This window comes from Ahaetulla prasina, chromosome 4 (assembly GCF_028640845.1).
Source record: "Ahaetulla prasina isolate Xishuangbanna chromosome 4, ASM2864084v1, whole genome shotgun sequence".
Taxonomy (NCBI): domain Eukaryota; kingdom Metazoa; phylum Chordata; class Lepidosauria; order Squamata; family Colubridae; genus Ahaetulla; species Ahaetulla prasina.
Window position 1 is genome coordinate 139,820,808 of NC_080542.1, and position 18,674 is coordinate 139,839,481.

General features: G+C 41.2%; 1 protein-coding gene across 1 annotated transcript in view; it reads right to left on the reverse strand.

The window, feature by feature from the left end:
- The window catches only part of DPP6 (dipeptidyl peptidase like 6), a 487,048-nt gene that overhangs the window by 213,879 nt on the left and 254,495 nt on the right, over window positions 1–18,674 (reverse strand). The window contains exons 2-3 of the mRNA XM_058181717.1: window positions 17,328–17,442; window positions 7,185–7,283 (exon numbers count right to left, since the gene is read on the reverse strand). Of these exons, the coding sequence (XP_058037700.1) occupies window positions 7,185–7,283; window positions 17,328–17,442 (214 nt within the window). The remainder of the gene's footprint in view (window positions 1–7,184; window positions 7,284–17,327; window positions 17,443–18,674) is intronic.

Here is an 18,674-nt window from a genome sequence, read left to right on the forward strand (position 1 = left end):
CGATTCAGATGAAGTCTTTATTATTGTTGTTGTTGAAGTGTTGGAAGTATCAAGGCTTTTTATAAAGGTGATAAAGTACCAAAGGGAGTAATCCACAAATCACTCATGTCCTGCCCACACATCTAAACACAACAAAGCGTCAGTGGTTTTATTGTTTAAAAAATGCAGTAAGGCTCTGTTACATAAAGAAATGCAAGATAAATTACCTTAAGTACTGTGGGGGGGAAAAAACCACAGGAACCCCTACATTGGTCTGTATGTATGCACACAACAAATGCCACTTTACAAACTTGCCATCTTGCCATGCTTCTAGCCATTCACAAGTCAGGAAAATCACAGGAATCTTGGTTTATGGAATTCTTGCCAGCGTAAGGGCTTCTGTCTAATTACCTCTCCTAAGGATTTCTTCCTCTTTCATCTAGAATTTTCCTTCTCAACTTTTTTGGATTTCTCCCCCACCCTCAACACTAAATTTGGTCCCATTCTGTTCAATTTTCATCTTGGATCCCCCTATAAAATTTAAAAAGTTTCCTGTTATAATACTTGGAAATTTTTTTAATAGTTATCTATCATAAATTCAAGACAAACTACCCTGAAGGGTATTATCTGCTGTGCCATTTATCCACTTTTGTCTTCAGTAATTACTAAGAAGTAGGGATTGAATTGTTAGATCATAACCTCATAGTCTCAAAGGTGCTTTTTAAAAAAAGGCAACTTGACTGTTTTTTACCATAACCTGATAGTTTCAAAGGTTTCAAACGGTTGCAGGAACTGGGCCTGGCTAGTCTAGTGAAGAGAAGGACCAGGGGAGATACGATAGCAATGTTCCAATATTTGGGGGGCTGCCACAGAAAGGAGGGGGTCAAACTATTTTCCAAAGCATCCAAAGGCCGGACAAGGAATAATGGGTGGAAACTGACCAAGGAGAGAGTCAACCTAGAAATAAGGAGAAATTTTCTGACAGTGAGAACGATCAACTGATGGAACAGAAGTAGCCTTCAGAAGTTGTGGGAGCTTCATCACTGGAGGCTTTCAAGGGATTGGACTGCCATTTGTCAGAAATGGTGTAGGGTCTCCTGCTTGGGTGGGTGGTTGGACTAGATGACCTACAAGGCACCTTCCAATTCTGTTAATCTGTAATCTGCTTTTTCAAAAGGCAACTGGAAGAAAACATTTTGCTTCTCACCCAAGAAGCCTGACAGAAGCGAAAAGTTTTTTTCTTCTTCCTGAAGAAAAAAACCACAGTCCAGTTCCTTTTGAAAAAAAGCATGTTTGAGACAACTATGACTGAGAATTTCCACATACATAATGTGATATGTTTTTTCCCTTAATTAATTAAAAATCTATAAAAGAAAATATTACTAATCTGCAACCCAAAAGCCCAGAAATATTTTACACAGTCACCTACATAGGACTGTGGATTTCATGAGCACAGTCTTTATCTGACTTATTTTATAGCTAGATGCAAAGATTCTCCAGGAGGATTCACCCCCCACATATTGGCAAGGACATAGCTTTTCTGTTTTGAAAAATGGAAATATTAAATGCTTCAGCCACTCATGATCTGCCATCTTCCCTTAAATGTATATAAACACAATTAACTAATCTTTCAGAACTCAATCCATCTGTATCCAAGGGAATACCATCATAGTACTTTTTTAGATTATTTTCTTGAGTTCTCAAAGAAGACTTTAATTCATCAAATCAGTGCTCATTTCTATTCTATTACTGATGTCCATTAACCAGGTTATAATATAATGGAATCCAAGACTACACTGAAATTACAATAGTGGCCAAAATTGTGGAAACCTTTTGGGAAAAGTGTATTTTCGAAAACTAGCTAATAACACAACTTTTTTGGGGAGTAGTACCATAAAATTATATATCAATGGAAAGACAATTTAATCAATAATGTAATTTAATAACTTTTATGAAGGATTTGCTATTAGAATAACAGTGACAGTATAAAGAAGAAAAGTGAAACGCTTAGAAAAAATGAAATGTTCAAAAATTATCACCATAGAAAAAATGAAATATACAAAACTTATCACGTCAGTTAGTACTTAGTTGGGTAACCTTTAGCATGAATTATGGCCTTACAATTTCTTTCCATGGAGTGAACCAAGTCTTTTATTTCTGCAGCTGTTACAATGTGAAACCAAGATTGAATGATTGCTTCTATTAACTGAGTTTTATTGCTGAGTCACTTCTGATTAACAAGTTTCCTTAGTCGGCTCCATAGATTTTCAGTTGGGTTAAGGGCTGGGCCATTCCCAGGCCATTCCAGCAGTGGAATATGATTATCTTGAAACTCCAGAAAAAAAAGTGGTATTATTAGCCATCAAACCTCAAAAATACACTTTTCCCAAAAGGTTTCCACAATTTTGGCCACCACTGTAATAAAAGACGAAAGTGGTTTATAACAGCGCCTATCAAAATGGTGCACCATATTGTATTCCCAACTCTACACTGCTTTGCTGATGACCTTAAAAGTCATCATTCTGTTTTGTTGTTTACCCAGATGTAAAATGAGTATAATAACCACATTTGTCGGCCCCACAGGGGTTATGCAAGTCTTAATTAAAGGCTACAGAATTGTTCTGATGACCTCGGATGAACATGGTGGCATTTAATTTATTTCTTTCGGCAAGATGCCCATCTCTGTAATTCAGGGCTCATAGACTGGAAAGAATGCTAAGTTATACAACAGAGGTCTTCTGAGCTTTTACACCAAAAATAACTCGAGAATCTGACACATCCTAATAGAAAGCAGCAGCAAAAGGCTAAGACATTCAGCTCCGAAGCAGTCTGACATTTATGTAACAGCGCTTCCAATGACAGCTCACGATAGATCTTTTTCAGTGCCAGATCAACCTTCAGTCTTTTCAACCTGTTAATGAGACACACAGCTCGATTCTTTTCAGCCAAAAACAAGAATAAAAAACATACGTTATATGGGCCCTGGGCAACTTCTTTACCTCTAGCATGGCTTAATGAAAAGGAAGCATTTGAGATGGAAACCAGGATGACAGAAGGAATAGATAGAACCGAGCATTTATCCATGGGCTCTTGGGTTTTGGTTTATAGCTTCTAAAGATGTTTTCCTTTGCAAAAGTAAAAGCCAGGAACTGTATTTGCAATTTTAGTTTCCATTGCTATGAGGCTCCAATTTCCCAGTCTTCCTGCAAGTAATACCCTTGTAGGACCCAAAGGCTTCAGTTGATAGGGAGCTGTCCAATATCAGCAAATGCTGAACAAAGAAAATGTTAAATCAGTATCAAGCGTAGGCATCAACCGAATGTCTTCATAGCTCTTCTGGAAATTCCAGTCTTACCAGAGTCTTGACCCAGCTTGTATGTGGAAATTTCTTTGTAATTCTGGCAGCCTTATGTGCAAGAAGATCCAAGGCTTTAATTTATATATTCATTAGATTCTTATCCTGCCTTTATATTTATTAGATTTTCATCCTGCTTTTATTACTTTATAAGAAACCCAGGATGACGAGCATACATAATACGCTGTCTCCTATTTTCTTCACAACCACCACCTATGAGGTGAGTTGGTCTGAGAGAGAGTGACTGGCCCAAGGTAACCAAATTGGCTTTCCTACCTCTGAGCCTCAGGGTTTCTAGACTAGCACCTTTATCACAATACTGAACTGGCTCTAGTTCTCTCCACTCCCACAGTCTCAAAGATGTACCAGGCCCTCAAATCTACTTTTATTTACTTTTAGAATAGAATAACAGAGTTGGAAGGGACCTTGGAGATCTTCTAGTCCAACCCCATACTTAGGCAGGAAACCCTATACCAGATAAATGGTTATCCAACATTTTCTTAAAAACTTCCAGTGTTGGAGCATCCACAACTTCTTGGAGGCAAGTTGTTCCACTGATTAATTATTCTAACTGTCAGGAAATTTCTCCTTAGTTCTAGGTTGCTTCTCTCCTGGATTAGTTTCCATCTGTTGCTTCTTGTTCTACCCTCAGGTGCTTTGGAGAATAGATTGACTCCCTCTTCTTTGTGGCAGGCCCTGAGATATTGGAACTCTGCTATCGTGTCTCCCCTAGTCCTTTTTTTCATTAAACTAGACATTCCTGCAACCGTTCTTCATATGTTTTAGCCTCCAGTCCCCTAATCATCTTTGTTGCTCTTCTCTGCACTCTTTCTATAGTCTCAACATCTTTTTAAACATTTACATGATTAAAACCAGTGACAGCATCCCTAACTCTCTAAGGAAAATTGGTCTACTTCTGGGTAGGTCCTGACAGGCTGCTGTAATGGAGAATGATGGAAAGAAAAGTAGTTTGATGAAGCCTTTTGAGAAGAAATATAGTTGGTAGATCCAGGAACCCTCTCAGTGCATGATCACTTTATTCATTATTGCACCCAAGTTGTTGAATAGTTACATGGTAATCTACACACCACACAATTTGGTCCCAAAATAACCCAAAATCTCAATACACTAACAGAGATTGATGTGAAATCCCTGCACTTATTAGAGGTCATGTCCATGGTATTTATATCTAAATAAACACAGATGCATGATGGACCTTCTAAGCTGCTGAAGTGAGGTCATGAAGTTTGCAGTCACCCGGTAATACTTCAAGTAATTTCTATACTCTCTCTGAGAAGAATGCCTGACTGTCCACCATAAGAATAAATCTAGCTATTTCAATATCGTTTTATTAAATTAATTGTGCTATATAGGTAATCCTCGGCTTACATGCATCTATTTAGTGACATTCAAAGTTACAATAGCACTGAAAAAAGTGACTTATACCTTCACATTTACAACCTTTGCAGCATCCCCGTAATCATGTAATGCTTGACAACTGTCATATATTTATGATGGTTGCAGTGTCCTGGGATCATGTGATCACCTTCTTCAAAGACTTGTGACAAAGTCGATGGGGAAGCCAGGTTCACTTAACAATTGTAGTGATTCACTTAACAATTTTGGCAAAAGATCATAGCAATGAAGCAAAACTCCTTTAACAACAGCCTTGCCTAGCCACAGAAATTTTCACTTGTGGTCATAAGTTGAGGACTATCTGTGTATTTATCCCTGTGGTGCACTGGAACATCTGCTCACACTCCCCAGACTTTGTTCTAAAATTGTAAGAGAGCAGCTGGTTAACAGGGCTTTCCTTTTACCTCACCTTGAGGCTTTACCGCTAAATAAACATTAAGCAACAGAATATATGAGTAACAAGATGTTACACTCCTAAGTGAGGAATATATAGGTGAAATTAAAAAACATTTGGCACACTTCTCATCTGAAGGTTTTGGAGCCATTTAGAGAAACAGGAATCAAATGTTCATTTCAGGCATCCTTGGTCTTGATATGATTGGAGGCAGATATATTTTGTAATGTGCCGAATTATAGTTTTTTCAGGGTTTGAACAATGCAGGATTTTTGTTGTTAGTTGCGAAGTCGTGTCCGACCCATCGCGACCCTATGGACAACGTTCCTCCAGGCCTGACTATCCTCTACCATCCTCTGGAGTCCATTTAAGCTCATGCCGACTGCTTCAGTGACTCCATCCAGCCACCTCGTTCTCTGTCGTCCCCTTCTTCTTTTGCCCTCAATCTTTCCCAGCATTAGGCTCTTCTCCAGTGAGTCCTTCCTTCTCATTAGGTGGCCAAAGTATTTGAGTTTCCTCTTCAGGATCTGGCCTTCTAAAAATCAGTCAGGGTTGATCTCCTCTAGGACTGACTTGTTTGTTCGCCTTGCAGTCCAAGGCACTCGCAGGAGTCTTCTCCAGCACCAGAGTTCAAAGGCCTCAATTCTTTGGCGCTCAGCCTTTCTTATGGTCCAACCTTCACAGCCATACATTGCAACTGCGAAAACCATAGCCTTGACTATACGCACTTTTGTTGGCAGGGTGATGTCTCTGCTTTTTATTATGCTGTCTAGATTTGCCGTAGCTTTCCTCCCCAGGAGCAAGCATCTTTTAATTTCTTGGCTGCAGTCCCCATCTGTGGTGAACTTGGAGCCCAGGAAAATAAAATCTGTCACTACCTCCATTTCTTCTCCATCTATCTCCATCTATTGAGAAGGCCGGATGCCATGATTTTATTTTCTTAATGTTGAGTTTCAAGCCAACTTTTGCATTCTCCTTCTTCACCAGCATCAAGAGACTCTTTAGTTCCTCTTCGCTTTCTGCCATTAGAGTGGTATCATCTGCATATCTGAGGTTGTTGATATTTCTTCCGGCAATCTTAATTCCAATTTTTGATTCATCTAGCCCCGCCTTTAACTCATGGAAAACATGGTGGGCCAGAGAGGGCTGGATTTTTTTTAACTATTGGGTACAGAAACCTGGAATCACAGGCAGAGCAGATCTACAGACTGGGAAGGCAGAAACTCAGAACTATGTCATCAAAGGGAGGAGGGGGAGGACGGAGGGGGAGGACGGAGGAAGGAGGAGAACAAGGAAGAGGAGATTCTATATTCCAAATCTGTCTCTCGTTCTGTCTCATTTTATCCACTTTGTGTCCTTCTTGTAAGGAATTCTTGGTACTTTTTTTGTTTTATCTTCGCAACTATCTGTCCAGCAGCTCAAGCCCCAAAGTAGCCCTATCAACAAATTAAAAGCAGCTTCTGTATATCCTTATTTGTAAAGTTCTTTTCTCCATATGGGAAAAAAAATATTTCTGGCAATGCTAACACCTTTACTTTGGTATGCGTTCCTCTGAGACATACCCTGATTATAATACTCTTTTTGACAACAGATTAAAACCTTTTTTATTTGCTTCGTCATTTTGCAGTTAAAGCTAGATAACAAGCTTTTACACTTCTTAAGTTTCACTATACCAATGTTTAGCTTCTACTAACCCATGGAATATTTCATTTTCAATGTATTACTCTAGAATACTTCCCTTTTTTTTCTTTTTTATGGAGGCATAACTTATTTTTTGTTTTAAAAAGATAAAGTTTTCTAGTTCAGCTCTTAGCGACATCTTATTTATAAAGCCCAAAGGGATCCTTGTGCTTCATAATATCGCGAAGATTTTGCCAGTTGTGGCATCTCTGTGCTCACTGGATAAAAAGGTTTGACTCATAGAGAATCTCTTTATAAATTTTTGTTCAGCTGAATAATACAATGAAACACTCCAGGCAAGAGAAGTGTTTGAAACAAATGGTGTAGGAAGTTATTTTTATACGTGATTGCAAGACTTACCACTTATCCATTTAGCCTCTGGGTCATGAATTTTGAAATCTTCACTGAACAGATCTTCCACTGTAATTTTCTTCTTCTGAGACTGGCTATTATCTTCAACTGTAAATCAAGAGGGGGGGAAATATCCATTATGACTAATTTGCAATTTACCTGCCCATTCAACAAATGAGACAAGTTATCCATTTTCCTTCTGAATTAGCAATGTTGGATAGATGTACATGGGATTTGTTAGAACTTTTTATTGCATTAGCGTTGATCTAATAAGGAGAGAACTTTTCATTTGCAACTTGGAATGTATGAAGTACAGCCAGGATAGCATTTATTAGCACAACATTAAAGGCTCAACTAAAATGTCAGTTTTGAAAGTGTTTTACCACTGAACCAAGACAAGACAACTTTACAACATTCCTTGTGAGACAATGGCGTGAAAAAAGGGCAGAATGAATATAAGGAGCATCTGTGAACTATAAAAATAAAATCAATAGTTTTGTACCAACTTGTAAAACTATTTTGCATAAAACACATGTGCTATTTCCACAGGTCGGATCTGAATTAGTCTTAAAGCAATGATAACAGAAGACTGAATTCTAGCTCTAGAATTGACTGGAAGTTTATTCATAGCAACTGGACTTATTTTCTCGTTGGTTTGAGACATTTTGCTGCCCATCCCAGCAGCAAGTTCGTTAGGGGAATCTGAGTAGGCAAGAGAGCCATTGGAATTACCAACTCCTAAAATTTGGGACTCAGGGTTTCTTCCAGGGGTTGTGTTGTGCCTCGCCTGCCCTGCTCTCCTCAGCCGGGCCCCTCCCATCTCCTGCTATCTGAACCAGAGACTGATAGTGAAGAAGAATGGCCTGGCATGCCTCCAGCCCCCAGCCCTGGCACCATGCCCGGACAGACTGAGCAAACAAAGCTCCCTACAGTGTGTGAGCACAAAGCCAGCCACGAGCTAGAATTGCCGGCAGCTGAGCAGGAGGACGAAAAGACACAATGGACAGATCCCCACTTCCGGAGAATGGAGAGGTCAGTAAAAGGAAGGAAGGGGCAGGCCTGGATAAGTGCTGAGTCATGGAGCCACACCCCATGGCCTATATAAAGGATCTGCTTTTTGGCATTCCTTGAGTCAGGCAAAGTCTCATCTGGTTGCTGAAGTCATACCTTGGATTCCTGCCTGCCCTGAGAACTCTGACAGGAATTTGGCAAAGCTGCAGAAGCTTCGTGGCCATGCTTGATACAGACTTCCCAGACCCGGCCATCAGAGGAGGAGTGGGACATGACAGGTTGGCTGCTGGGGATTCGCAGGGGTTCAGGAGAACCCCTAGCTAAGATTCTGTGCAGTTCGGTGAACTCCCAAATCTCACTCCTGGCTGCCCCTGCCCCTCCTGCCCCACCCCTCCCAGGAGTTCCCACACGGCCCATTTTGGATGCAGGTAAGTGCAGGGCATGTGTGGAGACTTGAGGTGAGCAAAGAATGGGCCTACCAGAAGTTCAGCCCCGTTTCCGGCCTCCAGAGGGCCTCCAGATCCTGGGGAGGCTGTTTTTGCCCTCCTGGAAGCTCAAGGAAAGCCTCTGGAGTCCACCTCCCCTGGCCATGGTATAGGAGGCTGACTTGGCCACACCCACCATGGCCACACCCACCCAGCAACCTGGCAGAGAACCCCTTGCTAAAATTTTTGAAACCCTGGTTTCTTCCCCAAAGTGTGTGGCAATATGTCAGCAAAGATTCTCAGTCACTCAGGTAGAATTGCCGCAAATTGTATTTTTAAAGGCCAGAATGTCCAGATATCCTTCAGAAGAGACACTTTGCTGATTCATTGAACTATAAGAAGCAGAATGCACAGAACAATCAGATTTTCAAGGTTCGGTTTTATGGGCAATCTCAATTTTACTCTTCCAGTGGAGTTGATTTCTTGTCCGATTTACCCGGTAGGCTGAGAATATCACTGAGTCTAAAACACCTAAATATTCCAGTGTGTGTGCCTTCCTACATTGGACCTTGCTTAAGGATTGCCTTCTTTAATAACCAAAGTTACAACCACACTGATAAAGAAATGTTACGGCTTGTCTTTGTATTTACGACTGTCGTAGTAACCCCATGATCATATTATCGACATTTGGTTGCTTCACAGCCTGTGGGCATTTATGACCATGCCAGGATCCTATGGTCACTGAAGAACATTGTGCTTCACAATTAGCTTTTGACAAGCAGAGTCATTGGAGAAGTTGGCAGTAACATCATAAGTGGCAGTATATGAGGTGTTGGATAATGAGCATGGCAAAAATGAAGACATTAAGTGTTGTGGTCTCATGTTTCCCTTAGTGATAGTATTGCTTAGTAATGGAATTGTTCTGTCCCCTCCCCCCCTCACAGAGAAGACGCAGAGACGTGTGTCCCACAGTCCTTTGTATTTACAACAGACCTGACTTTCTGTAGTGGATGACAGACTTGGCAGCGACAGTGCAAAAGCCTGCCAAGTTCCTAGTTCCTTATCTCTTACGTAGACAGAAGCCCATGTGTCCAAAATCCGTTGCCAAGAGCTCACAGAAAAATCCTTTGCACAGTCCAGGCCTTTTAACTCCCAAACGACCGATCTGCAGTTCACACTTGGTAGCTTTTTGTCCATCACAAGGGCCAGATGGCAACTCCACCCGCTTTTATCCCCTGTGGGGTATGGCTCAGTGACTCAGCAATCTCTGGACCTGCCACACCTCTTCCTTTGCTGCGCATGCTTAGTTTTTCATCGCTGCCTCGGGTCAATCCAAGATTGATCTTCAGCAGCTGGAACCTGAGGCTTTGCCAGGGAGGAGGAGGGTCCGGGAGAGGGAGGCCTTTTTGGCTCCTCCCCATCACTCTCAGAGTCATCCTCCTCCATGAGGACAGGCTCGGGGACCAGAGTCACAACAGGAATTGTCAACTGTGACCACTAAGTAAGGATACCTATGTTTGCTGATAATGAAACGTGGGCCCTTGAAATTGTTGTAGGAGATGAAGGCGATGTTCGTCTATCCCAGTCAAAGAATTTATTGTACGCTTGACTTCACTCTAAGCTTTATGTAAACCCAATGTAAATACATACTGAAGAAAGAGCCAGCAATAGATCAGACCAGATCTTATGTGTCTCTGCCATGGAAAATTACACCAATCTAGTAGTACCAGCCTGCAAGAGTAACCTTAAGGAGATGGAGGACAAACCACAATCAAGACTATGGTCAGCCAAAGGAAACTTGAGTCTGAGTCAGAAATGTAATCTAAAAAAAGCATCTAAAGACTTGCCTTCCATATGATACAATTTAATGAGGTAGTAGATCACCTGAAAAAAAAAAATTCTACAGGTTTCTATATGCTGGTTAATAATTCATTTGTTCCTTGCCCTGTCAACTATGGCCAATGAGCCAAGAGATGAGTGTAGAGATGGTTCTGCCTCATCTGACAGGTGTGTAAAAATCTCTTGGTGCTCTGATGTCATGCTTTCATGGGCACAGCCCATTTGTAACTCCTCTGATACCATGCCTTCATTTGCATAGGTGCAAAAACAAAAACAAAAACAAAAACCCAAACCCTTGCGATGCTGTGATTTATTTTGCATAGCCTTTCCATCCTTCCTGTGATGTCCTGCTTTGATTTGCATAGTCCCTTCCCTTCCCTTTGATTAGTGTGTTGCAATGGCTCTTAGAACTAAACCATTAGCATGTAGTACAAATGGAAGCTTGTGTGCCTATTAATGAAATGAAGCAGGCTTTCATGGCTGAATCTTAAGTGGCTGGAGTACTTTGGGACTACTGAAGTGAAAAGCCATTTTCCTCTCCATTAATTGGCTCAAAGGAAACTGTTTATGGCATCTTTAAATAGGGATGTGTGTGGCCCGCATAACAAGTAAAAGTCGTTGGATGGAAGAGATGGAAAAGATGCCCAGCGGCACAACAATCCTTTAATCATTTGATACAAGAACCTGGTTTTTAAATATTTTGATTTGGAAATGGCCCCATTAATGTCAATGAACTCCCACGCATGGAAGTGCATTTAGGATTGAGTGTTACCTCTAATGCTGTCCTTCGGATTGAGGGGTGACCTATAACTGAATCATTTAAAGGGATTATTTCATTTTAAAATGGGAGCTTGGATGAGTGAGAGAGAGGAGGTGCAGACCAAATGTCAATTTGCAAAACATCCCTGGCCTGCTCTTGAGTTGCCATAGGCAAAGGGGATGGAAAAGCAGCGAAGCAGCAGACAAAACCACATTCCAGACATCTCTCTCTCAAGGCTGTTTCCCAGGATTACCCATAGTGGCCAGAGGGGAATGATCTCTACAACCTGTGAAAACGCTCTGTTGGCAAATATGACTGATGACACACCCTGAGGGGATGGCAGAAATAGGGTCAAGTCTCGGCTGTAAATTACGTGGGGTCAGAGTTGGCTTCACTTGGAATGTGCCGACATGGCGCTCCTAATAAATAAATGGATTTCTTTTGAAACTTGGCTCGAGGCTCATGATTTAATTAGGGCATCCATCAGAACCCTGACACCAGTTACCAAATGTTACCAAAAGGGAAGGAAACAAGAAAACTCGGTATAAAAAAGGCAAATCACAAGATCTCACTTTCCAAGTAAAAATTAAAAGCAGGTATTTTAAATGGTCTTGTTAAGTGATAGTGGATCACATTTGGAAGCATGTTTTGGGGAGACATGCATCTGCTTGTCGGACACTTCGGCCCAGCATGTAAGTGGGGTTTCTTGAGGATTAGAGGCCATTCCTTAAATTTTTCTCTTTGGAGGAGAGAATGAGACTTGCAGAACTAATTAAAATTGGTCTTCCCAAGCAAACCAGATGGAAACATGACCGCATGAGCTAATTCTACTTTACTATAAGGCTGCATTAATAGAACCTTGAAAGTCTAAAAGTACATAATAGAATTTAATTCTATTATATATGATTATGATTAATTTTTGTAAATGATTTATTTTGGATATAAATGTGTAATTTTAGGGGTACTATTTGATATATTTCAGGTATAAAGGAATAGGAAGATGGAATATTGTTTAACTTTGGAGGATAGATAGTAAAATTTAGGAATTTGGATTAAATATTATATTTAAGAGATGGATGTAATGTTGTTATATGGCTAATTAGAATTTAATTGTTATAATAGATATATTTTGGATAGGTGTAATTTTAATAATGTTATTTGATATAAGCAAGGTAAAGTGAAGATTTTAATTATTACAATTGATATATTGGATATTTGTAATATTATTTGATGTATATAAATGTCAAAATGTGAAAAGATGGACTATTGTTTACCCTTGAAGGTTGGATAGAAAAATTTAAGAAATTAAGTTGGAAATATGAACTATTTTTGAGAGACTGCTTAAGGAAGAAAGACATTTTAGAAGAACCCATGGTGAATATTGGAAGATGGAACGTTGTTTTGATATTGATTGATGAAGGTTGGATATTAAAAACTATGTACTTTATTCAAGAACAAACACTAACTCAATCGGAAATTTCTGAGAACTCTAGGAGTGGAATGGTCTGATATATAATGGATTGGAAGAAATGTATTTTCTTTGTTTCTGGAAGGGGAGTTGAGGTTTTAAGGAGTGACTATGGATTATGATTTGTGTTATATTTTAATTTTTGTTGTTAGTTTTATACCCTGTATTCGGGGGGATGAGGGTAGAAAATTGATTGATGGTCAATGTACAAAGATGATTGAAGACGTATAATTAATGTAAGATCGGAGCTGCCTGGCTACCACTTCAGAATGATGGGAAAGAAGGAAGTAGAAGAGAGAAGGAGGTAGGAAAGAGAAGAGGAGGAAGAGGAAAAGAAGGAAGAGGGATAGAAGAGGGAGAAGAAAGGAGTAGGGAGGAAGGAGGAGAGGATGTAGATAAGAGAGGGGGAGGATGGTTGTGGAAAGTAGAAGAAGGTAGAGAAGGGAAGAGAGTTAAAGGAAGGGGGTGGTGACCGGGCAGGTCCGATTAATTGTATATGATGGTACATTAAATATGTTATTGGATATGAATGTTAAAATAAAACTTTTTTAATAATAAAAAAAAACTCTAAAAGTACAAATCTCTTACCATCACTCTGACAATCTGAGAAGTTAGGGAGGGTCTGTTCTGAGCCTCTCTCCACCCAGTATGCAGGTGTATCTGATCGTTCCCTAGACAAAGGAGTCTCTAACCTTGACAACTTTAAGCCTGGCGGACTTCAACTCCCAGAATTCTGGGAGTTGAAGTCCGCCAGGCTTAAAGTTGTCAAGGTTAGAAATCCCTGCCCTAGACAGCATCTCTGTGGTTTGTATTCCAAGGTCTTTGTTACATCCCATTACAGGATTTCAATTTGATCCCAAGGGATTCAGCTCCGGATATCCATGGTACATGTCCCTGGAATCGAATCACTTCCAGATGGAGCAGGGGAAAGGCGTGGAACATGATTTTATATAGCTCCCATATAGTCTGGCAGGGATCCAGACCTAGTAAGTACAGGTCATCCTCAACTTACTATTATAATTGAGCCCAACATTTTTGTTGTTAAGACATTCATTAAATGCCCCATTTTATGACCTTTCTTGCCATAGCTGTTAAGTAAATCAATGCAGTTGATAAGTGAATAACCCGGTTGTTAACTGAATCTGGCTTCCCCATAGATATCGTGTCCCCCTCCCCCTCCGATGACCGGGTCTAGGAAGTCCGTATCAAGCGTGGCAACGAAGCCTCTTCAGCTTGTCAAATTCCTTTGTGGTTTCTCAGGGCAGGCAGGAGTCCAAGTTGTGACTTCAGAAATAGCAGCAAAGTAGATGAGACTTTGCTTGCCTCAAGGTTGGAATGCCAAAAGCAGGTCCTTTATATAGGCTGTGGGGTGTGGCTCCATGACAGCATTTATCCAGGCCTGCCCCTCCCTTCCTTCTGGTGGTGTCACCTCTCAGATCTCCGGAAGTGAGGATCCTCCCACTTTGAATTCTCTTCAGCTGGATCTGCTATCAGTAATTCCAGGACGTGGCTGGCTTCCTGCTTACATGCTGTAGGAGTGAAGTTTCTCGGGCTTCTCTGTTCACTCCTGACATCCTCTATGGGCATGGGGCCAGGGCTGGGGGCTGAAGGCATGACAGGCCGTTCACCTTCATTATCAGACTCGGAGTCTGATAACAGGCCCGGGTGTAGATGAGAGGGGCCCGGCTGAGGAGAGGAGGGAGGACGAGGCACAACACTAGATTTTGCTTGTCAGAAGGTTGTAAAAGAACATCACGTGACCCTGGAGCACCGCAATGGTCATAAGTACGAACCAGTTGCCAAGCATCTGAATTTTGATCATATGATCATGGAGATGTTACAAAGGTTGTAACTGTGAAAAACGGTCATAAGTCAGTTTTTTTCAGTACCATTGTCACTTTGAATGGTCACTAAATGAACTGTTGTAAGTCGAGGACTACCTGTGTAGCATGCAGCCTAATGGTTGAGTGCAGCTAGCGTTCACCCTCACTCATCTTGGACAGCAGAAACGTGAACCTTTTCAGCAACTGTTGTTCCAGACAACAAATGCTATTCCAGAGTGAATATAGAGTGGAGTTTTAAAGGTACTGCTGGACTTCAGACATTCTTTTCACTGAGTAGTTCAATTTTCAATATTTATCTCTTGTTTGTGATATGGCAGGGGTCTCTGTTATTTTTGTTAGGTACACCGACATATTATTGAACTTGGTAAGTGTGTTTATTTATCCCCATTCCATGGGTGAAATCCACTTACCTTCGCTACCAGTTCACAAATGGGAGCGTGCTCACTCATTTCACTCATGCACGACACCTCTGCGCATGCGCAGATCCTTCTGTGCATGCGCAGAGCATCACAAATGGGACATGATGATGTCTGGGTGGGTGGGTGGAGCCTCTCACCACTGCCGCTACCGGTTCGCCCGAGCCAGATAGAAACGGCTGCATTTCACCACTGCCCCATTCTTAGCGCTAATGAAATTGCTTAGGGAGAGCATCAATGGTTCATTGCGAGAGGTTACAGAACTACCAAGTTTGAGAATCCCTGTATAAATGAGTGCTACTGACCAATCATAAAATGAAATCCTCCAAGAATCACTCCATAGATGACAATTTGGTGGCAGATCACCTGCTTTAGTGGATCCAATCTCCCATTCTGCTTTTTTCCAATTTGAAGAACGGATGATAGCTGCTAAAAAACACTTCATCATAGAATCTAAGAAATTACCATCAATTGCACTAAATGCGCAAATGGCTTGATTAAATGGAAGGCAATTTGCTTTTACGGCCCTGAATATGTCAATTGAGTTTTGTAAGTCCTTGTTTTGACAATACAACTGAATATATAGGTAATCCTTGATTTACAATTAATCTTCTAATGACTGCTTGAACTATAAAAAGCCTCAAAAACAGGGCTTCATGGCCTGCAATGCACTTTCAGCTAACATAAGCGGCCCAGAGTAACTTGTGAAAAGATGGATAGCAGATGTATTTAATAAATAAATAAAATTCTACAGAGGAATTATTGAATCTGTCATCTGCATCTCTATAACTGTCTGGTTTGGTTCTGCAACCCAACAAGAAAAACACAGACTTCAGAGGATAATTAGAAGTGCAGAAAAAACAATGGCTACCAACCTGCCTTCCATTGAGGACCTGGATACCACACAAGTCAAAAAGAGGACTGTGAAAATATTTACAGACCCCTCACATCCTGGACATAAACTGTTTCAACTCCTACCCTCAAAACGACACTATAGAGCACTGCACACCAGAACAACTAGACACAAGAACAGTTTTTCCCCGAAGGCCATCACTCTGCTACACAAATAATTCCCACAACACAGTCAAGCTATTCACTAAGTCTGCATTACTATTAACCTTCTCATTGTTCCCATCACCCCTCTCCTCCCACTTATGACTGAAACTTTGTTGCTTGTATTCTTACGATTTATACTGATATTGTTTCCTGATTGTTTATTTGTAGCCTATGACTGTCATTAAGTGTTGCAGGTGTTGTACCTGGATGAAGGTATCTTTTCTTTTATGTACACTGAGAGCATATGCACCAAGACAAGTCCAATCACACTTGGCCAATAAAAATTCTATTCTATTCTATTCTATTCTATTCTATTCTATTCTATTCTATTCTATTCTATTCTATTCTATTCTATATAAATAAAACATAATAAATAAATGTAATAAACACATAAAAATTGTGTTACTCTCCTGTAGTCACATGACTGCATTTCAACTTGGCAACTGGCTCACATTTACAGTTGGTTGTGGTGCCCTGTAGCCAGATGAATACAATTTGTAACATTTTTATGCCAGTTTCGGGGGGGGGAGAACCCCCCCACCCATTTGAAGAATGGATCATTTTAATGATTGTGTTATTTGCTAAATGATCATTACAAAAACAATAAAAAAATTGGGGCTGGTCATATGTGTGTGTCTCGACTTATGACCCCAACAACTGATGACTGAAATTTGGGACCCAGTTGTGGTTATAAGTTGAGAAGGACCTTTGTGGGGAAGATTGGTTGCAGGAGTGAAATGCTCCCGGTTAAGACCAGATCACCCAATCTGGTAGCGATAGCAGTGGGTGATTCGGAGAACCGGTAGCAAAAATCTCTTTCCCCCCCTCTTCCCCCCCCATGTCAGGATGAGCCGCACAATCATCAGAGATTTTTTTTTTTTACTTTTAAAAGCATTTTTTCTTTGGCCAAAAAATGCTTTTAAAGGTAAAAAAAAAAGTTGGCCACACCCACCCAGTCACATTAACCCTAACCCTAACCCTAACCTCCACCAAGCCATGCCCACAGAACCGGTAGTAACAAATTTTACATTTCACCCCTGATCAGTTGGTATCTCATTTGAGCAGTTCTTTTCATATAGGATATGGATACCTACGATTCTTTGATATACACGTGTACTGTATATTCTTGATATCATCATTTTTTAAAGAGAAAACCCAAATCCAACCTTTTATTGAAGGTTAACAGGACTCAATAGAACAGGGCTTAGAGAATCTCATCATAGGGTTGATCTTTCAGCCCAACGGAATATAATCAGGTCTTTTTAAAATGCCTTTGGGAAGATTCTGGAATTAAAACAACAGCAGTAACAAAGGCTAAAGATGATATAAATACCTGGTGTCAGCAAGATAACGGAAGTGACAATCAAGGAGCAGATAACCAGAATGACAAGTAGAGCAATCGCAATTCCTTTCCAGTTCCTTTGTGGAGGGTTGCTTCCCACCAGCTCCTACAAGCAGCAAAAAGAGAAGAAACAATGAACAAACAGGAAGTACAACAGCCTAAATCTAAGGAGCAATAAATAAGGTGAGTTATTTTAACAGCCCTAACCTATTGTAGTGGCGGCGGCGCAGTGGCTACAATGCAGTATTGCAGGCCAACTCTTATCGTTGCCAGGAGTTCGATTCTGACTGGCTCAAGGTTGATTCAGCCTTCCATCCTTCCAAGGTCAGTAAAATGAGGACTCAAAGATTGTTGGAGAGGCAATATGCTGACTGCCAGGCCTGGAAGCCATCTTTGCATTGGATCTTCAGGCCTGCCACTATGAAGTGGTGTATAAGTCAGTGATGGGGAACCTTTGACATCCCCGCGTGCCGGCCTGCATGCTGGAATTGGCATGAAAAACCATCCCACGAGGTATGCGCAACCCCGCTGGCCTTCACATGCTCAGGAGCGGCAATACCCAGAAGAGCGGCGGTCCATCACATGTGCGAGCCAGCACCCAAACCCCCAGATACCGGCATGGAAGCGCGCCCAACGAACACTGGCCATTGCGCATGCGCACAACATCAATCCAGAAGGTTGGGTGCCAGCCTGCGCATGTGTGACGGAACGCTGCTCTTCCGGGTTCCGTCGCTCCCGTGCACGCGACGGCCAGCTGACTGCATGCGTGTGATCACAGGAACGCGGAATAGAAGCCAGCGAGTCCGCACATCACTTGTGTGGGATGGTGCCAGAGGTTCACCGACACTGGTCTAAATGCTATTGCAAGTGCTATTAAATCATCCATGCTTTGAAGAGATACAGTTTCCATAGGCTTCTATGTTATGGATACCTCTTCATTAAGGAGGAGTATCTTCGTCTAAGTTAATTGGCTGGAGTGAATAAGTAGCCCTCCACCTATAGACATTCATTTAGTCACATTCAAACTTACCACAATGTTGAAAAAAGTGATTTACGAATGGTTTTCACACTTGCAACCTTTGCAACATTCTCATGGTCACGTGGTCAGAATTCGAGCCTTTGGCAACCGGCGTGTATTTATGACCGTGTCCCAGGGTCCTGTGATCACCATTTGTAACTTTCCCAGCTGGTTACATTGCGATGAGCAATGTCAGTTGGGAAAATTGTATTGGCTTAAGGACCGTGTGATTCACTTACTGATCACAGCGATTCATGTAATGAGCACAGTAAAAATTATTGTAAAATCATGCTAGGCACACAGTGGTCCTCTTAATGACT